The sequence below is a fragment of the Saimiri boliviensis genome, chromosome 4 (assembly GCF_048565385.1).
Source record: "Saimiri boliviensis isolate mSaiBol1 chromosome 4, mSaiBol1.pri, whole genome shotgun sequence".
Taxonomy (NCBI): Eukaryota; Metazoa; Chordata; class Mammalia; order Primates; family Cebidae; genus Saimiri; species Saimiri boliviensis.
This window is the reverse complement of record NC_133452.1, coordinates 145,771,200-145,788,897: the sequence shown is the minus strand read 5'-3', so window position 1 is coordinate 145,788,897 and position 17,698 is coordinate 145,771,200. Positions and strand designations below refer to the sequence as shown.

Here is a 17,698-nt window from a genome sequence, read left to right as displayed (position 1 = left end):
TCTCGAAAATAAAAAATAATATAAAATAAAGGACATGAGAGACTTTCTTGGCCACACAGTTACTTGGGAGAGTATAAAAGAATAAACACCAGTGCTTAACAAACCCATTTGTTCATGATGTGGAGGGAAATCTTAAACGATCAAAGAGAAGGAATGCTCTGCTTTCACAAATTCTAAGGGAATGAAATGACAAATGTGGAGAATCAACTATGGATTTGTCTGAGCTCTAGGAAGGAGAGTCACCAGGATGTGGAATATTCCCTGAAAAGGAATCCCTTTAAAGAGATTGCTGCAGGCCGGGTGCAGTGGCTCACGCCTATAATCCCAGCACTTTGGGAGGCTGAGGTGGGCGGATCACGAGGTCAAGAGATCGAAACCATCCTGACCAACATGGTGAAAGCCCGTCTATACTAAAAATACAAAAATTAGCCGGGTGTGGTGGCACACGCCTGTACTAGCTGCTCAGGAGCCTGAGGTGGAAGAATAGCTTGAACCCAGGAGGCAGAGGTTGCAGTGAGCCGAGATTGCACCACTGCACTCCAGCCTGGCAACAGAGCAAGACTCCATCTCAAAAAAAATAAAAATAAAAATAAAAAAAAAGATTGGTGCAGACATGAGAGTGAGAGAACATGGGGAAAGATTTGGAAGGACTTAAATAAATTAGTAGACGGAATTCATAATTCCATACATTAAGGATAGGAACCAATTAGGACAGAGAGCTCTGGGTGGGTACCAAGGAAAAGCTGCTTATGATGGGGAGCATGTGGGTCACAGTGATGTAGAAATGGTGAGCACACCGGTCAGGGCAAGCCCCTTCCCTGATCACAGCTATCATTTTTTATACTAAGTGAACAGACACACAGATCTTCTGTTTTTGTTTACATGTTCTTCTTTTTCCTAAATTCATCCCATCACTAATATCTAGAGTAGGGACACTTTATTTTTCCTGCTGCACTAATAGTAGCTGGTTGTGTAAAATTCAAGTCCCAAGTAAAATCCATTAGTAATCGTTTGAGGACATCATCATTGGAGTGGACATTCCAGCTTAAGCCTAAACTAAATTATCCTTACACGTTCAGGCTATATCTAAACATCTCCTGAGAAATGGTGAGACAGACCTAGGAATCTCTTTACCATAAAGAAAGACATCCTCCCCTTCAGAAATCAGTCCTCTGAATACGGGAAAGCAAGCCAGTAAGACACCCTGGTGCAGTGATGGAGAGCAGGTGTGATTTTGAGTACAGCATGAAGTCTATAACTTCACCACCTACTACAGTCCTCATCAGTTTGTTTCTGGTGTTAGGAGAGAGTAGCAAGTTAAATAGAAAGATGTATTTGTCAGAACACCCATCAGAGCCCAACAAGCTGAGAGAGGGTCTCATTTGAAACTCATGAAATGGTGCCTCAAAGTAGGGGAGGGAGATTCTTCCAAGTCAGTGTTGAACTCAGCAAGATTCAGTCACCTCAAAGCAGGGTCAGCGGCCCTGGTAGCTCTGACGTAGAATGGCACCATTGGTAGCATTTGCAGGAGCAGAGACAGCAGCAAAGTGGGAGGAGGCCCTCCACTTTTGCTGGGCACCCTAGTAGCAGCAGCAACACAGCGGTGGTGCCACTGGCTGCCTGGCAGAGTGGAGTTGATTCAGCCAAGCACTATCAGGCTGTGACATTAGCAGACAGAAGTAGGTAGTGGGAGCAGTGGCTACAAGCTGCATTTACAGCAACCCTGGGACAAGGAAACCTTAAGCAGAAACAATGCAGGAGTAGAACAGCAGATGTCCTAGGCCAGTAGTGTATGGAATCTGGAACCGGATTGCCGTGTTCAAATCTTGCATCTGCCATTTGCTAGCTTTTGGAAGCCTTGAGTAAACACTAACATCTTGTGGGGAACACTCCTGTGTGAAGCTCCCAGTAGACTGGGCTACACGATACGGTGGGCTTGAGCCCAGACACAGAGTCTCCAGTTGAGGAAAGTCGAGCTATGGGAAAGCAGGAACAGAAAGAGGATCTGAGTTAAAGATAAGCATTTGCGGACAATCGTCAGGTGGTCATGAGGTCATAAGATGCATTGTGTCCTTTAACTTAGTTCTTTCTCAATAAATATGTGATTACCTTTACTAACCCCCTAAGAATGTAATGACTAACTTCTTGTACTAACCCCCTAAGAATGTAATGGCTAACTTATTGTACTAACCCCCTCAGAATGTAATGGCTAACTTCTTGTATAAGATAATGAGACCCACCTGCCTAGTTTGATGGTCTAGCTGGCTCTTCCATTGTATAAGATAATGAGACTCACCTGCTTAGTTTGATGGTCTAGCTGACTTCCATTGTATAAGATCATGAGACCCACCTGCTATACCCATTGTATATCTGATCTTTCTGTTTTGCCCCTTTGATGATGTTCTAATTTGTTTTTCAACTTTAAGACTTTCTGTTCCCTTTATCTCAGGAAACTATGCAAGCAAGTACCCAAAAAATGTATATAAGCTGACCCTGAGACAATAAAGTGGTTGGTGAAGCATCAGCTTCTCAACCCTCTAGACCTCGTCTGTTCTGTCCTGTCGTTCTTTTCTTCTGCACACCCCACTATCCAGGTTGGAACCCTCTTGCTGGACAAGAGTTCCTGGCAGAAGTGCTACCCAACAACAACATCTCTGGGTCTGTTTTCTTCTCGGTAAAAAATATCCAGCTCATAGAGATGTTTAAAAAATTAAATGAAGCTGGCTGGGCGCGGTGGCTCAAGCCTGTAATCCCAGCACTTTGGGAGGCCGAGGCGGGTGGATCACGAGGTCGAGAGATCGAGACCATCCTGGTCAACATGGTTAAACCCCGTCTCTTAAAAAAAAAAAAATTAAATTAAGCACAGTTCTGAGGAGATGATTGGCAATAGTAAGCACATGATTTATTTCCTCATCTTTATGACATCTCACACTGGTCCAGTCCAAGATTACCTAATATGCAGATTAATTTCATGAACTAGTAGTATATTACTCCAGCAACACAAATCCAAAATAGACGAGAAGAAAACTAAAGAAAACTGGACAGCCATTGCTGCGCCTATTGTATAGTTAAAAATAATGACTATATACCCAGCACTGTTCTAGGTGACATAATTCTGGAATGTCGTATAAGAATTTAAAAATTGCTGGCCGGGCGAGGTGGCTCACGCCTGTAATCTCAGCCCTTTGAAATGCCGAGGCGCGTGGATCAACTGAGGTCAGATTAGCCTGGCCAACATGGTGGAAACCCCGTCTCTAATAAAAATACAAAAATTAGCCGGGCGTGGTGGCGAGTGCCTGCAGTCCCAGCTGCCCGGGAGGCTGAGACAGGAGAATCGCTTGAAACCGAGAAGCGGAGGTTGCAGTGAGCCACGGTCGCGCCACTGCACTCCAGCCTGGCTGACAGAGGAAGACTCCGTCTCAAAATAAAAAAAGAATTTAAGAAATGTCATTACTTAAACCATGGGAGAGGGTGTGGGCAGACAGGGGACAAAGATTTTCCACTATTTTCATGGTTTTTCCTTCGAACGATGTCCTCTCCACCAAAAAAAATTTTTGCTTTTAAATGCCACATAAAGACCGCTTATGTTCCTTATATCGCCGTTATGAAGTGGATCGTCATTCAAATAAAGTAACCGCCGACGACGCTAATTCATTGGGATAAAAGGGCCGGGCGGAGCGAACCGTCAACCACTGGCGGCCGCCCTCTTGCTGCAGCGGGAGGCCGACTCTCGCGGGAGCCCTGGAGGAGCCGGCAACCGGCCACGTGACTTCCGGCCGCTGAGGGGCCACGTCGGCGGCGTTCCCCGGCCCGGCAGGGGAGAAGCGTGGCGACGGCCCGTGCGTGCTACGTGTCCCGCCCCTCGCCGCCCGGAGCCCGGATGAAGAGTAACGCCATTACCGCTGGAGCCTCCGAGCGCCCTCGCGGACGGAGCCTGGATACTGGACCGGCAGCACCATGAGACTCCTCCCCCGCTTGCTGCTGCTTCTCTTGCTCGTGTTCCCAGCTACTGTCTTGCTCCGTGGCGGCTCCAGAGGTGAGGCTAGGGGGAGTGTGCGGAAGGGGAGCGCCGGGAACGAGATGCCAGCGACCGCAATTTTGAAGTTGGAGGCGGTGGCCGCTCGGGTCCTGGGGTTCGCGTCCACCCCGCTGGTCTCTCTCTGCCTCCTCCCTACGCCTAGGCTCGTAGCAGCAGGGGCCGCCCCGCGCGCTGGAGACCCCGCTGCGGCCTGCCCCTTGCAAACGGAGCGCGGGGCCATGCCCGGGCGGCCTTGCTTCGTGGCCGGCCGAGGGCTGGGCTTGCTCCTCTGGCCCTGGACCCACGTCTGCAGGAGCGGCCAGAGCTGGAGGGTCCTCGGCTGCGGCAGGAGGCGAGGGGGCGCTGGACACCGCTGCGCTCCGAGCGCGCCGCGGCCGGGCTGTTTCTTTTGGCCGCCTCTGGCTCTGCTCCACCCCCAGCCCCTCGCGCTCAGGGCTGACGTGTCTTTAGCTTCTACTGCGGGAGTTTGCTTTCATTCATTTACTAAAACCCTTGTTTTCTACACATCTAAGCCATCAAGAGTGCGGTTTTCAATGATTATGTGCCTCTTTCAACCCCTCCTTAACCCGTATGTGTTACTAGGCGGCTTGATTTCAGAAAAACTCCCCCACGGTCACCGCCGTTATCCGCCCCTGATGCCAAGCGGACTGAAGATTCCCTACGGGATGTCTCCCTTACTTACTTCTGCCTTCTATCTCTCCTTTTCTTTTCATGGATCCATTTTTTGTTTGTGGAAGCATCGTATTGGGCTGAAAAAAATGTAGTCTACTTCGAGTTTTTTTAATAACTAGATTTACACTTTGCAACAGTTAACCCAGTGTGAAAATAACTGAGCAGAACGTAAAAATGTGGCAACTTCCTGCCCGGAAGTTTTGTCATGAGCTTCGACTTTCTAATTTGTAAAGTGAAATAATTAGTTACTAAATATCACTAGCATTCCCTTTCATTCTGTAAGTTTAAGCAAGCCGTGTGTCTTAATGGTAGTGGCAGGTATCCAGTTGTTTTGCAATGAAAAGTGAAGTGACTGGCTTGTTTAATGGTTAGAAAACCAGGTGGGAGAATTAAACAGATCTATTAATGAGTTCATCTGCAGGTTCAACGAGTTTATTTTACTTTGGGCGTTGTTTGCTGGTTCTCTTTAAGCTTTTTAAAAGAAAACTTGACAAATCTAGATTTAGTTTTAGAACTATTTAGAGCTATTTTCAAGTTGTAAAAACTTCTTTTTTTTTTTTTTTTTTTTTTTTGAGACGGAGTTTCGCTCTTGTTACCCAGGCTGGAGTGCAATGGCACGATCTCGGCTCACCGCAACCTCCGCCTCCTGGGTTCAGGCAATTCTCCTGCCTCAGCCTCCTGAGTAGCTGGGATTATAGGCACGCGCCACCATGCCCAGCTAATTTTTTGTATTTTTAGTAGAGACGGGGTTTCACCATGTTGACCAGGTTGGTCTCGATCTCTCGACCTTGTGATCCACCCGCCTCGGCCTCCCAAAGTGCTGGGATTACAGGCTTGAGCCACCGCGCCCGGCCTCAAGTTGTAAAAACTTCTAAGAAGCATCAATTCATTATCTAAACGGAATTGATATCTTGAAAATATTTTTGGTGAGCAATGGTTTCACTTTTAAGAAAATGTTTATTCAGTTTTTCCAGTTGAATGAAGATTGTTAGACTTCATAGGGACAAAATTGTTATTGGTTAACATTAAAATAATAAAATTGTTTAATATCCGTTAAGTATACGGTGAAAGGCCTTTATATTCCGAAGTGCTCAAATTTAATAACTTTAAATTATTATGTCAGACAGTGGATTTGTTTTTTTTTTTTTTTTTACTGGTTTTTGAAAAGGACTTGTAAGTTGTGAATCCACTGTTTTAGTCTTTGTTCAGCAGGCAATGAAATCTATTTTTCAGTTCATAATGCATGGTTCAGTGTTCTTTAATATTTTTCAATAATCTTAGCCAGTGAAAACTCAAAGACATGGAAAAGACAGAAAATATGGTCCTTAATGTATAGTGTTTCTCTTGGGTTCTCTTGGGTAAAAAACATGCTTTCCTTTGCATGGTTTTTCTCCAAAGAATTGCCACATCATCATTTTTTCTGAGAGATGTTGGAAGACACTAGAACTTGGAAATTCTTTTTAGAGTCTGGCCTGAAATAGATTTAATGTGATTTATGTAGAGTACTATTGCCTATAAAACGATGTTTTTTTTTGTTTTTGTTTTGGCATTATAACTAATTTTATTACATTAAGTGTGAGAAATATAAAGTATCTTAAAACATGTTTGAAGCCATCTGCAAAAATAATTGGATTCTTTCTTTACTCTCAACCCTGAAGCTACCAATACAGTTTTTACTAAACAATGTTTTTCGTACAAGCTAGTTTTTACCATGGATATGATACAGATGTTTGTTCCTGGGACTTACAGACTATCAAGTTCTAAGAGTTTCAGCTGTAGTCACCTCTGGTAACAATGTTTCCTGCATAGAACTTAAGGATGCTTTTTTTAGAGAGTTCTAAGAGTTTCAGCTGTAGTCACCTCTGGTAACAATGTTTCCTGCATAGAACTTAAGGATGCTTTTTTAGAGACAGTCTTGCTCTGTCATCTAAGCTGAATGCAGTGGCATGATCTCCGTTCACTACAACCTCTGCGGTTGGGATTCTCCTGCCTTATTCAAGCGATTATCCTGCCTCAGCCTCCGGAGTAGCTGGGACTACAGGCGCGCACCACCATACCTGGCTAATTTTTTTTTTTTTTTTTTTTTTTTTTTTTTTTAGGCGGAGTTTTGCTCTCGTTACCCAGGCTGGAGTGCAATGGCGCGATCTCGGCTCACCGCAACCTCCGCCTCCTGGGTTCAGGCAATTCTCCTGCCTCAGCCTCCTGAGTAGCTGGGATTACAGGCATGTGCCACCATGCCCAGCTAATTTTTTGTATTTTTAGTAGAGACGGGGTTTCACCATGTTGACCAGGATGGTCTCGATCTCTTGACCTCGTGATCCACCCACCTCGGCCTCCCAAAGTGCTGGGATTACAGGCGTGAGCCACCGCGCCCGGCCTTTTTTTTTTGTATTTTTAATAAAGACGGGATTTCACTATGTTGTCCAGGCTGGTCTCAAACTCCTCGTGTTCTGCCCACCTGGGCTTCCCAAGGTGTTGAGATTACAGATGTGAGCCACCTCTGGCCAAGAATGCTATTTTCTTTTAAACACGGAGGTTGTTTAGTTTGCTTTATATTGTTAATGACAGGGATTACATTGAGAAGTTTCTTACCTTTGGAAAAAATTTATTTTCCTTGATTTGCTTAACAAAATTGCTTGAAGTTCTTTGTGCTTCAAGGCATCTTTAGTTTGTGCAGTTCATTTTTCTGTCTGTTGGATACTTTTTGAAATCAAACCACATTTTCCGTTAAAAATAATATGCAGGCAGGAAGCAGTGGTTCATGCCTATAGTTCTAGCTACCCAGGAAGCTGAGGTGGAAGGATCACTCGGGCCCAGTAGTTCGAAGCTGCAGCAAGCTATGACTGTACAACTACTCCCACCTAGGCATCAGAGCAAGACCCTGTCTTAAAAAGAAATTGACATGTAGTTGTTGAGACTGCTGGTAAAATAAAATAATATGAATATTCTTAGATGCATTGTAATTGGCATCATTCCGGTGAACTGGGAGATTTTCTTAGTCCAAGGGAAGATTTTTCTTTTTCTTTTTTGCCTATATCTCATAGTAAAAAAAAAAAAAAATGAGTATTCCAGGATAAAGGTTAACTGCTTGTTCTGTATTTTATCATTAGGTTCATTAGCAGTGGCACAAGATCTTACAGAGGATGAAGAAACAGTGGAAGATTCCATAATTGAGGATGAAGATGATGAAGCTGAGGTAGAAGAAGATGAACCCACAGATTTGGTTAGTGTTATATACTATTTAATATGTGTAAAATGTTTGTAATTATATTAATCTGTTCTCATGCTGCTAATAAAGACATACCCAAGACTGGGTAATTTATAAAGGAAAGAGGTTTAATTGATTCGCAGTTCAGCATGACTGGGGAGGCCTCAGGAAACTTACCATCATGGCAGAAGGGGAAGCAAGCATGTTTTTCACATGGCAACAGCAAGGAGAAGGGCAGAGCAAAGGGTGGGGAAAGCCCCTTATAAAAAGCATCAGGTCTTGTGAGAACTCACTGTCATGAGAACAGCATGGAGGTAGCTATCCCCATGATTCATTTACTTCCCACCAGGTTTCTCCCACAATGTGGGAATTATGAGAACTACAATTCAAGATGAGATTTGGCTGGGGACACAGCGAAACCCTACCAATAGTACATCTAGAATTTATCCTTATTTATTTATTTTTAGAGACAGAGATGTGCTCTTTTGCTGGAGTTCAGTGGCATGAGTGTAGCTTACTACAGCCTTGAACTCCTGGGCTCAAGGGATCCTCCTGTCTCAGCCTCCTAGTAGCTAGGACTACAGTCACGCCCCAACAAGCCTAGCTAATTTTTTGTAATTTTTTTTTTTTTTTGCAGCGACAGGGTCTTGCTATGTTGCCCAGACTGGTCTTGAAGTTCTGGGCTCAAGTGATGATTCTCATGTCTCAACCTCCCAAAGCACTGGGATTATGGCCATGAGCCACCACACCTGGCCTAGAGTTTATCCTTATGCAAAAATTTTAAATCCCAGCTTTTAGAGGTGTTTTTTTTTTTTCTTAAGACAGAGTTTCGCTCTTGTTACCCAGGCTGCAGTGCAATGGCGCGATCTCAGGTCACCGCAACCTCCGCCTCCTGGGCTCAGGCAATTCTCCTGCCTCAGCCTCCCGAGTAGCTGGGATTACAGGCACGTGCCACCATGTCCAGCTAGTTTTTTGTATATTTAGTAGAGATGGGGTTTCACCATGTTGACCAGGATGGTCTCGATCTCTTGACCTCGTGATCCACCTGCCTTGGCCTCCCAAAGTGCTGGGATTACAGGCTTGAGCCACCGCGCTCGGCCTAGAGGTTTTTTAATGTGATCAAAATGTACTGAAGTTGGGAGAATAGGCACCAGTCATTGAGAATAGAGCCTAAGTATTTTCTGGAACAGGGGAGGAGATGTAAAATAATTAACAATTCAAGATCATGGTGACATGAGTCTAGAAGAGTAACAACATAGAAATAGCTCTGGACCATGGGTTCATAGATTTGGGGTACTTGCTACTTAGCCTTCTGAGTTATCTCTGTGAGTCTCAGTTTCTTCTTCTTTTTTTTTTTTTTTTTTTGAGACGGAGTTTCGCTCTTGTTACCCAGGCTGGAGTGCAATGGCGCGATCTCGGCTCACCGCAACCTCCGCCTCCTGGGTTCAGGCAGTTCTCCTGCCTCAGCCTCCCGAGTAGCTGGGATTACAGGCACGCGCCACCACGCCCAGCTAATTTTTTGTATTTTTAGTAGAGACGGGGTTTCACCATGTTGACCAGGATGGTCTCGATCTCTTGACCTCGTGATCCACCCGCCTCAGCCTCCCAAAGTGCTGGGATTACAGGCGTGAGCCACCGCGCCCGGCTGTCTCAGTTTCTTTTTTGCTTGCTCGCTTTTATTCTGTTTTTATTCTTTTTCCTTGCTTATTTTTATTTCTGAGTCCTTATGATGTACCAGGCAGTGTTCTTGGTGCTGGGTGTGCAAACCAGATATTTTCTCTGCTCTTTTAGACTTTTTGGGGCAGGTATGTATGTTTTAATGGCAGGGGGTGAGAAGCAGACGGCAACAGTATGTAAAATATATCCTGTGAAGAGTAAGAGGGTTAGAGACGATCTCTCTTTTTTTTTTTTTTTTTTTTTGAGACGGAGTTTTCGCTCTTGTTACCCAGGCTGGAGTGCAATGGCGCGATCTCGGCTCACCGCAACCTCCGCCTCCTGGGTTCAGGCAATTCTCCTGCCTCAGTCTCCTGAGTAGCTGGGATTACAGGCACGCACCACCATGCCCAGCTAATTTTTTTGTGTTTTTAGTAGAGATGGGGTTTCACCATGTTGACCAGGATGGTCTCGATCTCTCGACCTCGTGATCCACCCGCCTCGGCCTCCCAAAGTGCTGGGATTACAGGCTTGAGCCACCGCGCCTGGCGAGATGATCTCTTAAAAGTTGTTCAGCTCTGAAATGTTTACCATGTAATTATAATACAACAGTAAGAATATTGGGCTGGAATTGGGATTATTGAAACATGCATCTAATGCATCTAGCAAAGTGTTTTCTTTTTTATCTCATGGTAGTGAATACGCATCTAGCTAATTTTATTTTCCTCTCTGAAACGACTATAACCATCCTACACAGTTTTTTTCTTTTTTTCTCTTTTCATTGTCATACTTGAACCTGGAACCTTTTATGATTCCAGATTTTGTCATTTCCTTCTAAATTAAATCACTAGTTTTCTATTTTCTTTTTTTTGAGATGGAATCTCCTCTGTTGCCCAGGATGGAGTAGAGTGGTGAGATCTTGGCTCACTGCAAACTCCACCTCTTGGGTTCAGGTGATTCTCCTGCCTCAGCCTCCCGAGTGCCTGGCACTACAGGCGCGTGCCACCACGCCCGGCTAACTTTTTGTATTTTTAGTAGAGACGAGGTTTCACTGTATTAGCCAGGATGGTCTTGATCTCCTACCTTGTGATCTGCCCACCTCGGCCTCCCAAAGTACTGGGATTACACAGTACCTGGCCCTGTTTTCTTATTTCAGTGTCAAAATATTTAGTCTTATGTGTAGAATCCTGCTTCTTTTTTGACTTATCTTCTTTTTTATGGAGTGTATCTTCCAACTAAGCTAATCTGTTGCTATTTTATTGGTGTTTTTGAGTTATTTTTATACTTCCGCACATACTGTTTTATCTGGATAGGAGGTCTCTAGTAATTTGTGTACTCTCCTAATTTCTCCCTCTTTAGGAACCCCTTACTGATTACCTGTGAGTCAAGCCTTTCATATATATGTAGACACATACTTTTAGGGTTTATGTTAAGACTCCACATCTTCAACTCAGCCTGCATTAAGTCAACAGCTTTAACTAGATTAATACATTTCTGCTGCATTGTTGTTAATCAATATTTAATCACTTGTGGTAAGATAACTTAGAGTGATAGTTGGAAGGGAATTCATCTAGGAATTTAGGATTAAAGGTGGTATTTGGGGCACTGAAATTTGTGCATGTACTGAAATTTAGTGAGGGATTATATCATTATAACCAATTTTATGAAATTACTTGGGCTCTCTGGCACTGGAATGTACTTACTGTGGAGGAAGAGGGTGGAAGAGAGATGCTGAATGCCATGAGGCACACCTGTAATCCCAGTTCTTTGAGAGGCCAGGGCAGGAGGATCACTTGAGGCCAGGAGTATGAGACCTCCTGGCCAAAATAGCATGACATCATCTCTACTAAAAAATTAGCTGTCCCTGTAATCCTAACTACTGGAGACAGGAAGGTCGCTTAAGCCCAGGAATTCAAGGTTACAGTGAGCTATGATTGTGCCACTGCACTCCGGCCTGGGTGATAGAGTCATCAGACCCTGTCTCTAAAAAAAATAAGTAAGAAAAGGGTAGAGGAGTAGAGAAGGGAACTGGTAGATGCTTGATAGCCTTATGTCATTGGCCAGAACTTTTCCATACCATAATCATTTCTCCTGCCTTAAGAAACATTAGAGGAAGAGAAAAACTCTGATTGTCCACTTTCTACCCTGGCCAATTAGTGCAAAAGTGTTAGTGCCCTCTGCTTTGTTGCTTATCTCAAATCAGAAAATAATTAAGGTAGATTGAAATAGGAAGGCAGGAAAAGTATTACCTTCCATTGGACTAGTCCATACCAGCAGGGGTAAGCTAGTGTGTAGACTGTCTAAGAAAGATGGTCCCTCAGAGCCAAGGCTGCTACAGAAGCACCTCAAGAACTGAATGAGCTAGAAGGTTCACCTACTGCTGCTGTTCCCAAGGTTTCTTTATCACCTTATTCTCAGCTGCCAAGTCATCAAGGAATTGGGAGATGTGGAAGGATCCTTTGCACTGGGCCTGTGTCCTGGAGTCAGGCGAAGGAAAGGGGGGTTTTTCATAAGATCTGAGATATCAACAGCTGGTTTAGATGCAGCTTACTCGTTCAGAATTTTTGAAGGCAAACCTTTTTTTTTTTTTTTTTCGAGACGGAGTTTCACTCTCCTTACCCAGGCTGGAGTGCAATGGCGCGATCTCGGCTCACCGCAACCTCCGCCTCCTGGGCTCAGGCAATTCTCCTGCCTCAGCCTCCTGAGTAGCTGGGATTACAGGCACGTGCCACCATGCCCAGCTAATTTTTTGCACTTTTAGTAGAGACGGGGTTTCACCATGTTGACCAGGATGGTCTCGATCTCTTGACCTCGTGATCCACCCGCCTCGGCCTCCCAAAGTGCTGGGATTACAGGCTTGAGCCACTGCGCCCGGCTTTTTTTTTAAGTCACCTTGGGGGTTTCTACCCTGCTGATTATTCTTTACTCTCCAAAACTGTGGGTTGCAATGAAAGGTTTTTTGTCCTTCCCATAGAAATGATAGAGGTTTTTGTGTTTATGTGTTTTTTTTTTTTTTTTTGAGATGGAGTTTGGCTCTTGTTACCCAGGCTGGAGTGCAATGGCGCGATCTCGGCTCACCGCAACCTCCGCCTCCTGGGTTCAGGCAAATCTCCTGCCTCAGCCTCCTGAGTAGCTGGGATTACAGGCACGCGCCACCATGCCCAGCTAATTTTTTGTATTTTTAGTAGAGACGGGGTTTCACCATGTTTACCAGGATGGTCTCGATCTCTTGACCTCGTGATCCACCCGCCTTGGCCTCCCAAAGTGCTGGGATTACAGGCGTGAGCCACCGCGCCCGGCTGTGTTTATGTTTATTAAAACAAGAGCTGTAGCAGTAATAACACTAACTTTTTTTAGGAGGGGACAGTCTCACTCTGTCACCCAGGCTGGAATGAATGGTGCAGTCTCGGCTCACTGCAGTCTCGGCTCACTGCAACCTCTGCCTCCCAGGTTCAAGTGATTTTTCTACTGTCTCAGCCTCCTGAGTAGCTGGGATTACAGGCGCACACCACCACACCTGGCTAATTTTTCTATTTTTAGTAGAGACAGGGTTTTACCGTGTTGGTCAGGCTGGTCTCAAAGTCCTGACCTTAGGCCAGGCGTGGTGGCTCACACCTGTAATCCCAGCACTTTGGGAGGCCGAGGTGGCGGATCACAAGGTCAGGAGATCGAGACCATCCTGGCCCACATGGTGAAACCCCGTCTCTACTAAAAATACAAAAATTAGCTGAGCGTGGTGGCACATGTCTGTAGTCCCAGCTACTCGGGAGGCTGCAGCAGGACAATCACTTGAACTTGGGAGGCAGAGGTTGAAGTGAGCCGAGATCATGCCACTGCACTCTAGCCTGGGTGACAGAGCAAGATTCCATCTCAAAAAAAAAAAAAAAAAGAAAAGAAAGATAAACTTGTACAGCTTTTCTCTCTTCTGCTCACTTCACATGTATTCTCTATCATGGTCTGGTCCCGTATATCTTGTAAAACTAGTATTGCTACGGTCACCAGCAACCTAATTGCCAAATTCCTTGTTTTCCATTGTTGTCCTGTTGTAGCTCTTTTCCAGCTCTTCACAGTATGGTTTCATCTGAATGCTCCATGAGTACTTCAAATTTTATATATCCAAAATGGAATTTAGGATTTGCCATGCATCCCATCCCCATAAACTCTTTGCTTTGCTGTTTTGATGTGGCTCTAGTGATTCAAGCTGTTGCCTTGTTACTTCTTCCATTGGTTTTTATTTGAAAACCCATTAATCAGATCTCAGGGATTTCCCTTAACTCTTTCTGAAGTAGACCCGTTTCCTCTTTATCCCTATCATTAATGGTTTCAGCCTCCTTGTCTCTGGTCTCCTTTCCTACTTGTGGATCTCTTTTCTCAGAAGTAGAAACTTGCTCTTAGTAAACGAAAGAAATTGTTAAGGATACTTAAACTATAACGTACAACACAGTTTCATAGTCACTGAACAAGCGTTTGAGTGCCTTCTCTCTGAAGTGAATGAGCTGGATGTGGGGGATTTTAAAATACGAGACACTCTTTGCTCTTGACAAGTTTTACTTATTGGGGGAAGGAGTATTTTATACAAGTAAAAAAGTTAAATGCCAGGAAACAATAGCATCTCAATTTATTAAAGACCTGGATGCTTCAAAGATGTGACTGTCCCTAATCCATATTGATGCCTGGAGAGATGATGCTGCACTGTGTTTAAAGTTTGTTTTGTTTTGTTTTGTTTTGTTTTTAAGAGATGGAGTCTCGCTGTGTTGCCCAGGCTGGAGTGCAGTGGCTATTCACAGGCGTGATCCCACTACTGATCAGCACAGGAGTTTTTACCTGTTCCTTTTCTGACCTGGGCTGGTTCACCTCCCGCCATACCCCCTTTAGGCAACCTGGTTGTCCTCCGCTCCCAGAAGGTCACCATGTTGATGCTGAACTTAGTGTGGACACCTGATCGGCATAGTGCATTACAGCCCAGAACTCCGGGGCTCAAGCGATCCTCTAGCCTCAGCCTCCCGAGTAGCTGGGACCACAGGCACATGCCACCACACCTGGCTTAAAGTTTTAAATAAAATTTGTTCACATTTTTAAAAACTTTGTTGAGATACAGTTTACATGTCATACAATTTATCTGTTTTAAACATATACTTAGTAAATTTACCAAGTTCTGCAACACAAATTCAGTTTTAGTACGTTTCTGTCATCCCAATAAGATCTCTGTTCACACACTTTTTTTTTTTTTTTTTTTTTTGAGACGGAGTTTTGCTCTTGTTACCCAGGCTGGAGTGCAATGGCGCCATCTCGGCTCACCGCACCCTCCATCTCCTGGGTTCAAGCAGTTCTCCTGCCTCAGCCTTCTGAGTAGCTAGGATTACAGGCATGCACCTTTGTATTTTTATTAGAGACGGGGTTTCACCATGTTGACCAGGTTGGTCTCGAGCTCTTGACCTCGTGATCCATCCTCCTCGGCCTCCCAAAGTGCTGGCATTACAGGTGTGAACCACCGCGCCCGGCCCGTACACTCTTTTTTTTTTCCTTCAAAATTATGCAACTGGTTCTCAAAGGAAAATTTTTTTGTTAATTAGAATGGAAGTCTTTGTAGGCTGTTATCAAGGTGCTTGAGAGCAGGGGTGGGCAAAAATGTGGCTGCAAGCCATATCCAGCTATGCCCACTCATTTACGTATTGTCTGGGGCTGCTTTCACATAGTAGCCCCAGAGTTGAGTAGTCACAAGAGAGACGTTATGGTCTGCAAAGCCTTATTTGCTCTTTGGCCATTTTCAGAAAAAGTTTACCAAGCCCTGTTGTAGAACCTTGCAGTTCACAATATGGTCTAAATACCATCAGCTTTGACATTTTCTAGGTGCTTGTTAGAAAGAGAATGATAGGCTTTGCCCTAGACCTGAATTAGATCTGCAACATCCCTAGGGAATTGGTACGCACATTACTGTTTAAGATGTACTACCTTAGAAGTTCTATTTTAACTAATGAGGTATGATGGAATTCTTAATTGCTAATCTCAGCAAAGCTATAGAGAAGCAATATTTCACCCTAACATAAAGTGAAGTCTTTATTTTTTTTTGAGACAGAGTCCCACAGTGGCACGATCTCAGCTCACTGTAACCTCCACCTCCCGGGTTCAAGCCATTCTCCTGCCTCAGTCTCCTGAGTAGCTGGGATTACAGGCACATGCCACCACACCCAACTAATTTTTGTATTTTTAGTAGAGACGGGGTTTCACCACGTAGGCCAGGCTTGTCTTGAGCTCCTGACCTCTGGTGATCTGCCAGCCTCAGCCTCCCAAAGTACCACACCAGGCCAAGTTGTTATTTTTAAATGATGATTTTTTTTTTTCTCCCGTAGTAATCTCCTCTTAATTGTTCCTTTTCTTAGGCAGAAGATAAAGAGGAAGAAGATGTGTCAGGTGAACCTGAAGCTTCACCAAGTGCAGATACCACTATCCTATTTGTAAAAGGAGAAGGTAATCCAGAAGTATTAGTTTTAATTCACATGTAGGAATTTTAAAATGACAAGCTTGCTCTTATATATCTGAATACCCATATCTGTAAAGTAGTATTGCTGGTGCTATAGACACAGTAAAAAATAAATAAACTAACAGGAAAAATAAACACTACCTAGTTTAAATTGACTGTCCTTTTCAGAAATTTTGTTTCTGAGACAGGGTCTCGCTCTGTTGCCCAGGCTGGAGTGCAGTGACTCCCTCAGGCTCACTGCAACCTCCACTTCCCAAGTTTAATTGATTTTTCTGCCTCAGCCTCCTGAGAACGATCATATTTTAAAACATTTTCAAACTGCCACAGCGAAGTAACTTTGTCATATTTTGAGTGTTAACCATTAGATACCTAATTTTTCCAGTATGGTCTAGGTTAGAGCCTAGGTTTTATTAAAAGAAAATAATTAGGCTGATTATTTATTGAGGGTTATATGGTGTGCGCTGTTCTCAATACTTGGCATGTATTATTATTTGTAATAAACCCAATAAGCATAGTCATTGCTGAATGAGATTTCGAGAAGTTAAGAAACTGGTTCAGGGCTCACAGTTCATAAATAGATTTGAGGATACAGGATTCAGACCTAGATCTGTTGACCTCACAGCCTGTGCTGTACTCGGTGAAACTCAGCTTTGTAGACTACAGTATAATTATTGAAGACTTAATATTGAAAGTTCTTAATTTTCTTGGTCTTCTCACATTTTCTGTTTTATTCCTGTGTACTTTTGAACTTTATGCCTAAAAGAGGTATAATTTGATTATGCTTTTTTTCTTCCATTTTTGTAGCTACATCCTTGGGTCTCAGCCTTCAAATTTGTATTTTGATTAATTGCTTAAAGTGGATAGGGATTGCCTGATTAATTTTTATGTTCTGACAGATAGTAGTTTCAGATGAAACTCTTGGACTTTATTTTTTCTTCGTTCTTCTATTTGTCTGCACAGATAACACTAAGTTGGAGGTGAAGGTAACTTCACCAACACATGTAACCCTGCTGCTTGATTATTTCACTGCCAAAAGTACACAACTCTTTTTACCACATGATTCGGATGTGATCTGGTCTGAAATTGAGACCCTTATTTGAATGCTTTTGTGGGAATGCTAGACCACAGACAAAAGGATTTCGGGCTGCACAGCCACTCTAATCAATTTCTAGTTAGTGGGTGACTGGTGTGCTCTGCTGTGAAGGATTCTGACACCAGGTCCATATGAAAGGGTGCCAAATCCATTAGTAATGCCTTTTTAAAAATTGTGTGCTCTTTCCATGCGTTCTAATTTTCTTGTCTCTCTTTTGTTTCTCAGATTTTCCAGCAAATAACATTGTGAAGTTCCTGGTAGGCTTTACCAACAAGGGTACAGAGGATTTTATTGTTGAATCCTTAGATGCCTCATTCCGTTATCCTCAGGACTACCAGTTTTATATCCAGAATTTCACAGCTCTTCCTCTGAACACTGTAGTGCCACCCCAGAGACAGGCAACTTTTGAGTATTCTTTCATTCCTGCAGAACCTATGGGTGGACGACCTTTTGGTTTGGTCATCAATCTGAACTACAAAGATTTGAACGTAAGATCCTCTAAACCTTCTTTTTGTTTAAGTTAGAGGTGGATGGGGACAGTGATGTTAATAG

At 43.8% G+C, this 17,698-nt stretch overlaps 1 protein-coding gene across 4 annotated transcripts in view; it reads left to right on the top strand.

Moving 5' to 3' along the window:
* The first annotated feature begins 3,856 nt into the window (after positions 1 to 3,856).
* SSR1 (signal sequence receptor subunit 1) overlaps positions 3,857 to 17,698 on the top strand; it is a 54,568-nt gene continuing 40,726 nt past the window's right edge. For 3 of the 4 annotated variants that reach the window (XM_074398420.1, XM_010338068.3, XM_074398419.1), the window contains exons 1-4: positions 3,857 to 4,036; positions 7,822 to 7,934; positions 15,953 to 16,040; positions 17,372 to 17,634. In XM_074398420.1, coding sequence (XP_074254521.1) covers positions 3,958 to 4,036; positions 7,822 to 7,934; positions 15,953 to 16,040; positions 17,372 to 17,634 — 543 coding nt within the window. In that variant the 5' untranslated portion in view covers positions 3,857 to 3,957. The remainder of the gene's footprint in view (positions 4,037 to 7,821; positions 7,935 to 15,952; positions 16,041 to 17,371; positions 17,635 to 17,698) is intronic. The other variant, XM_003927371.4, reaches the window with a different exon arrangement.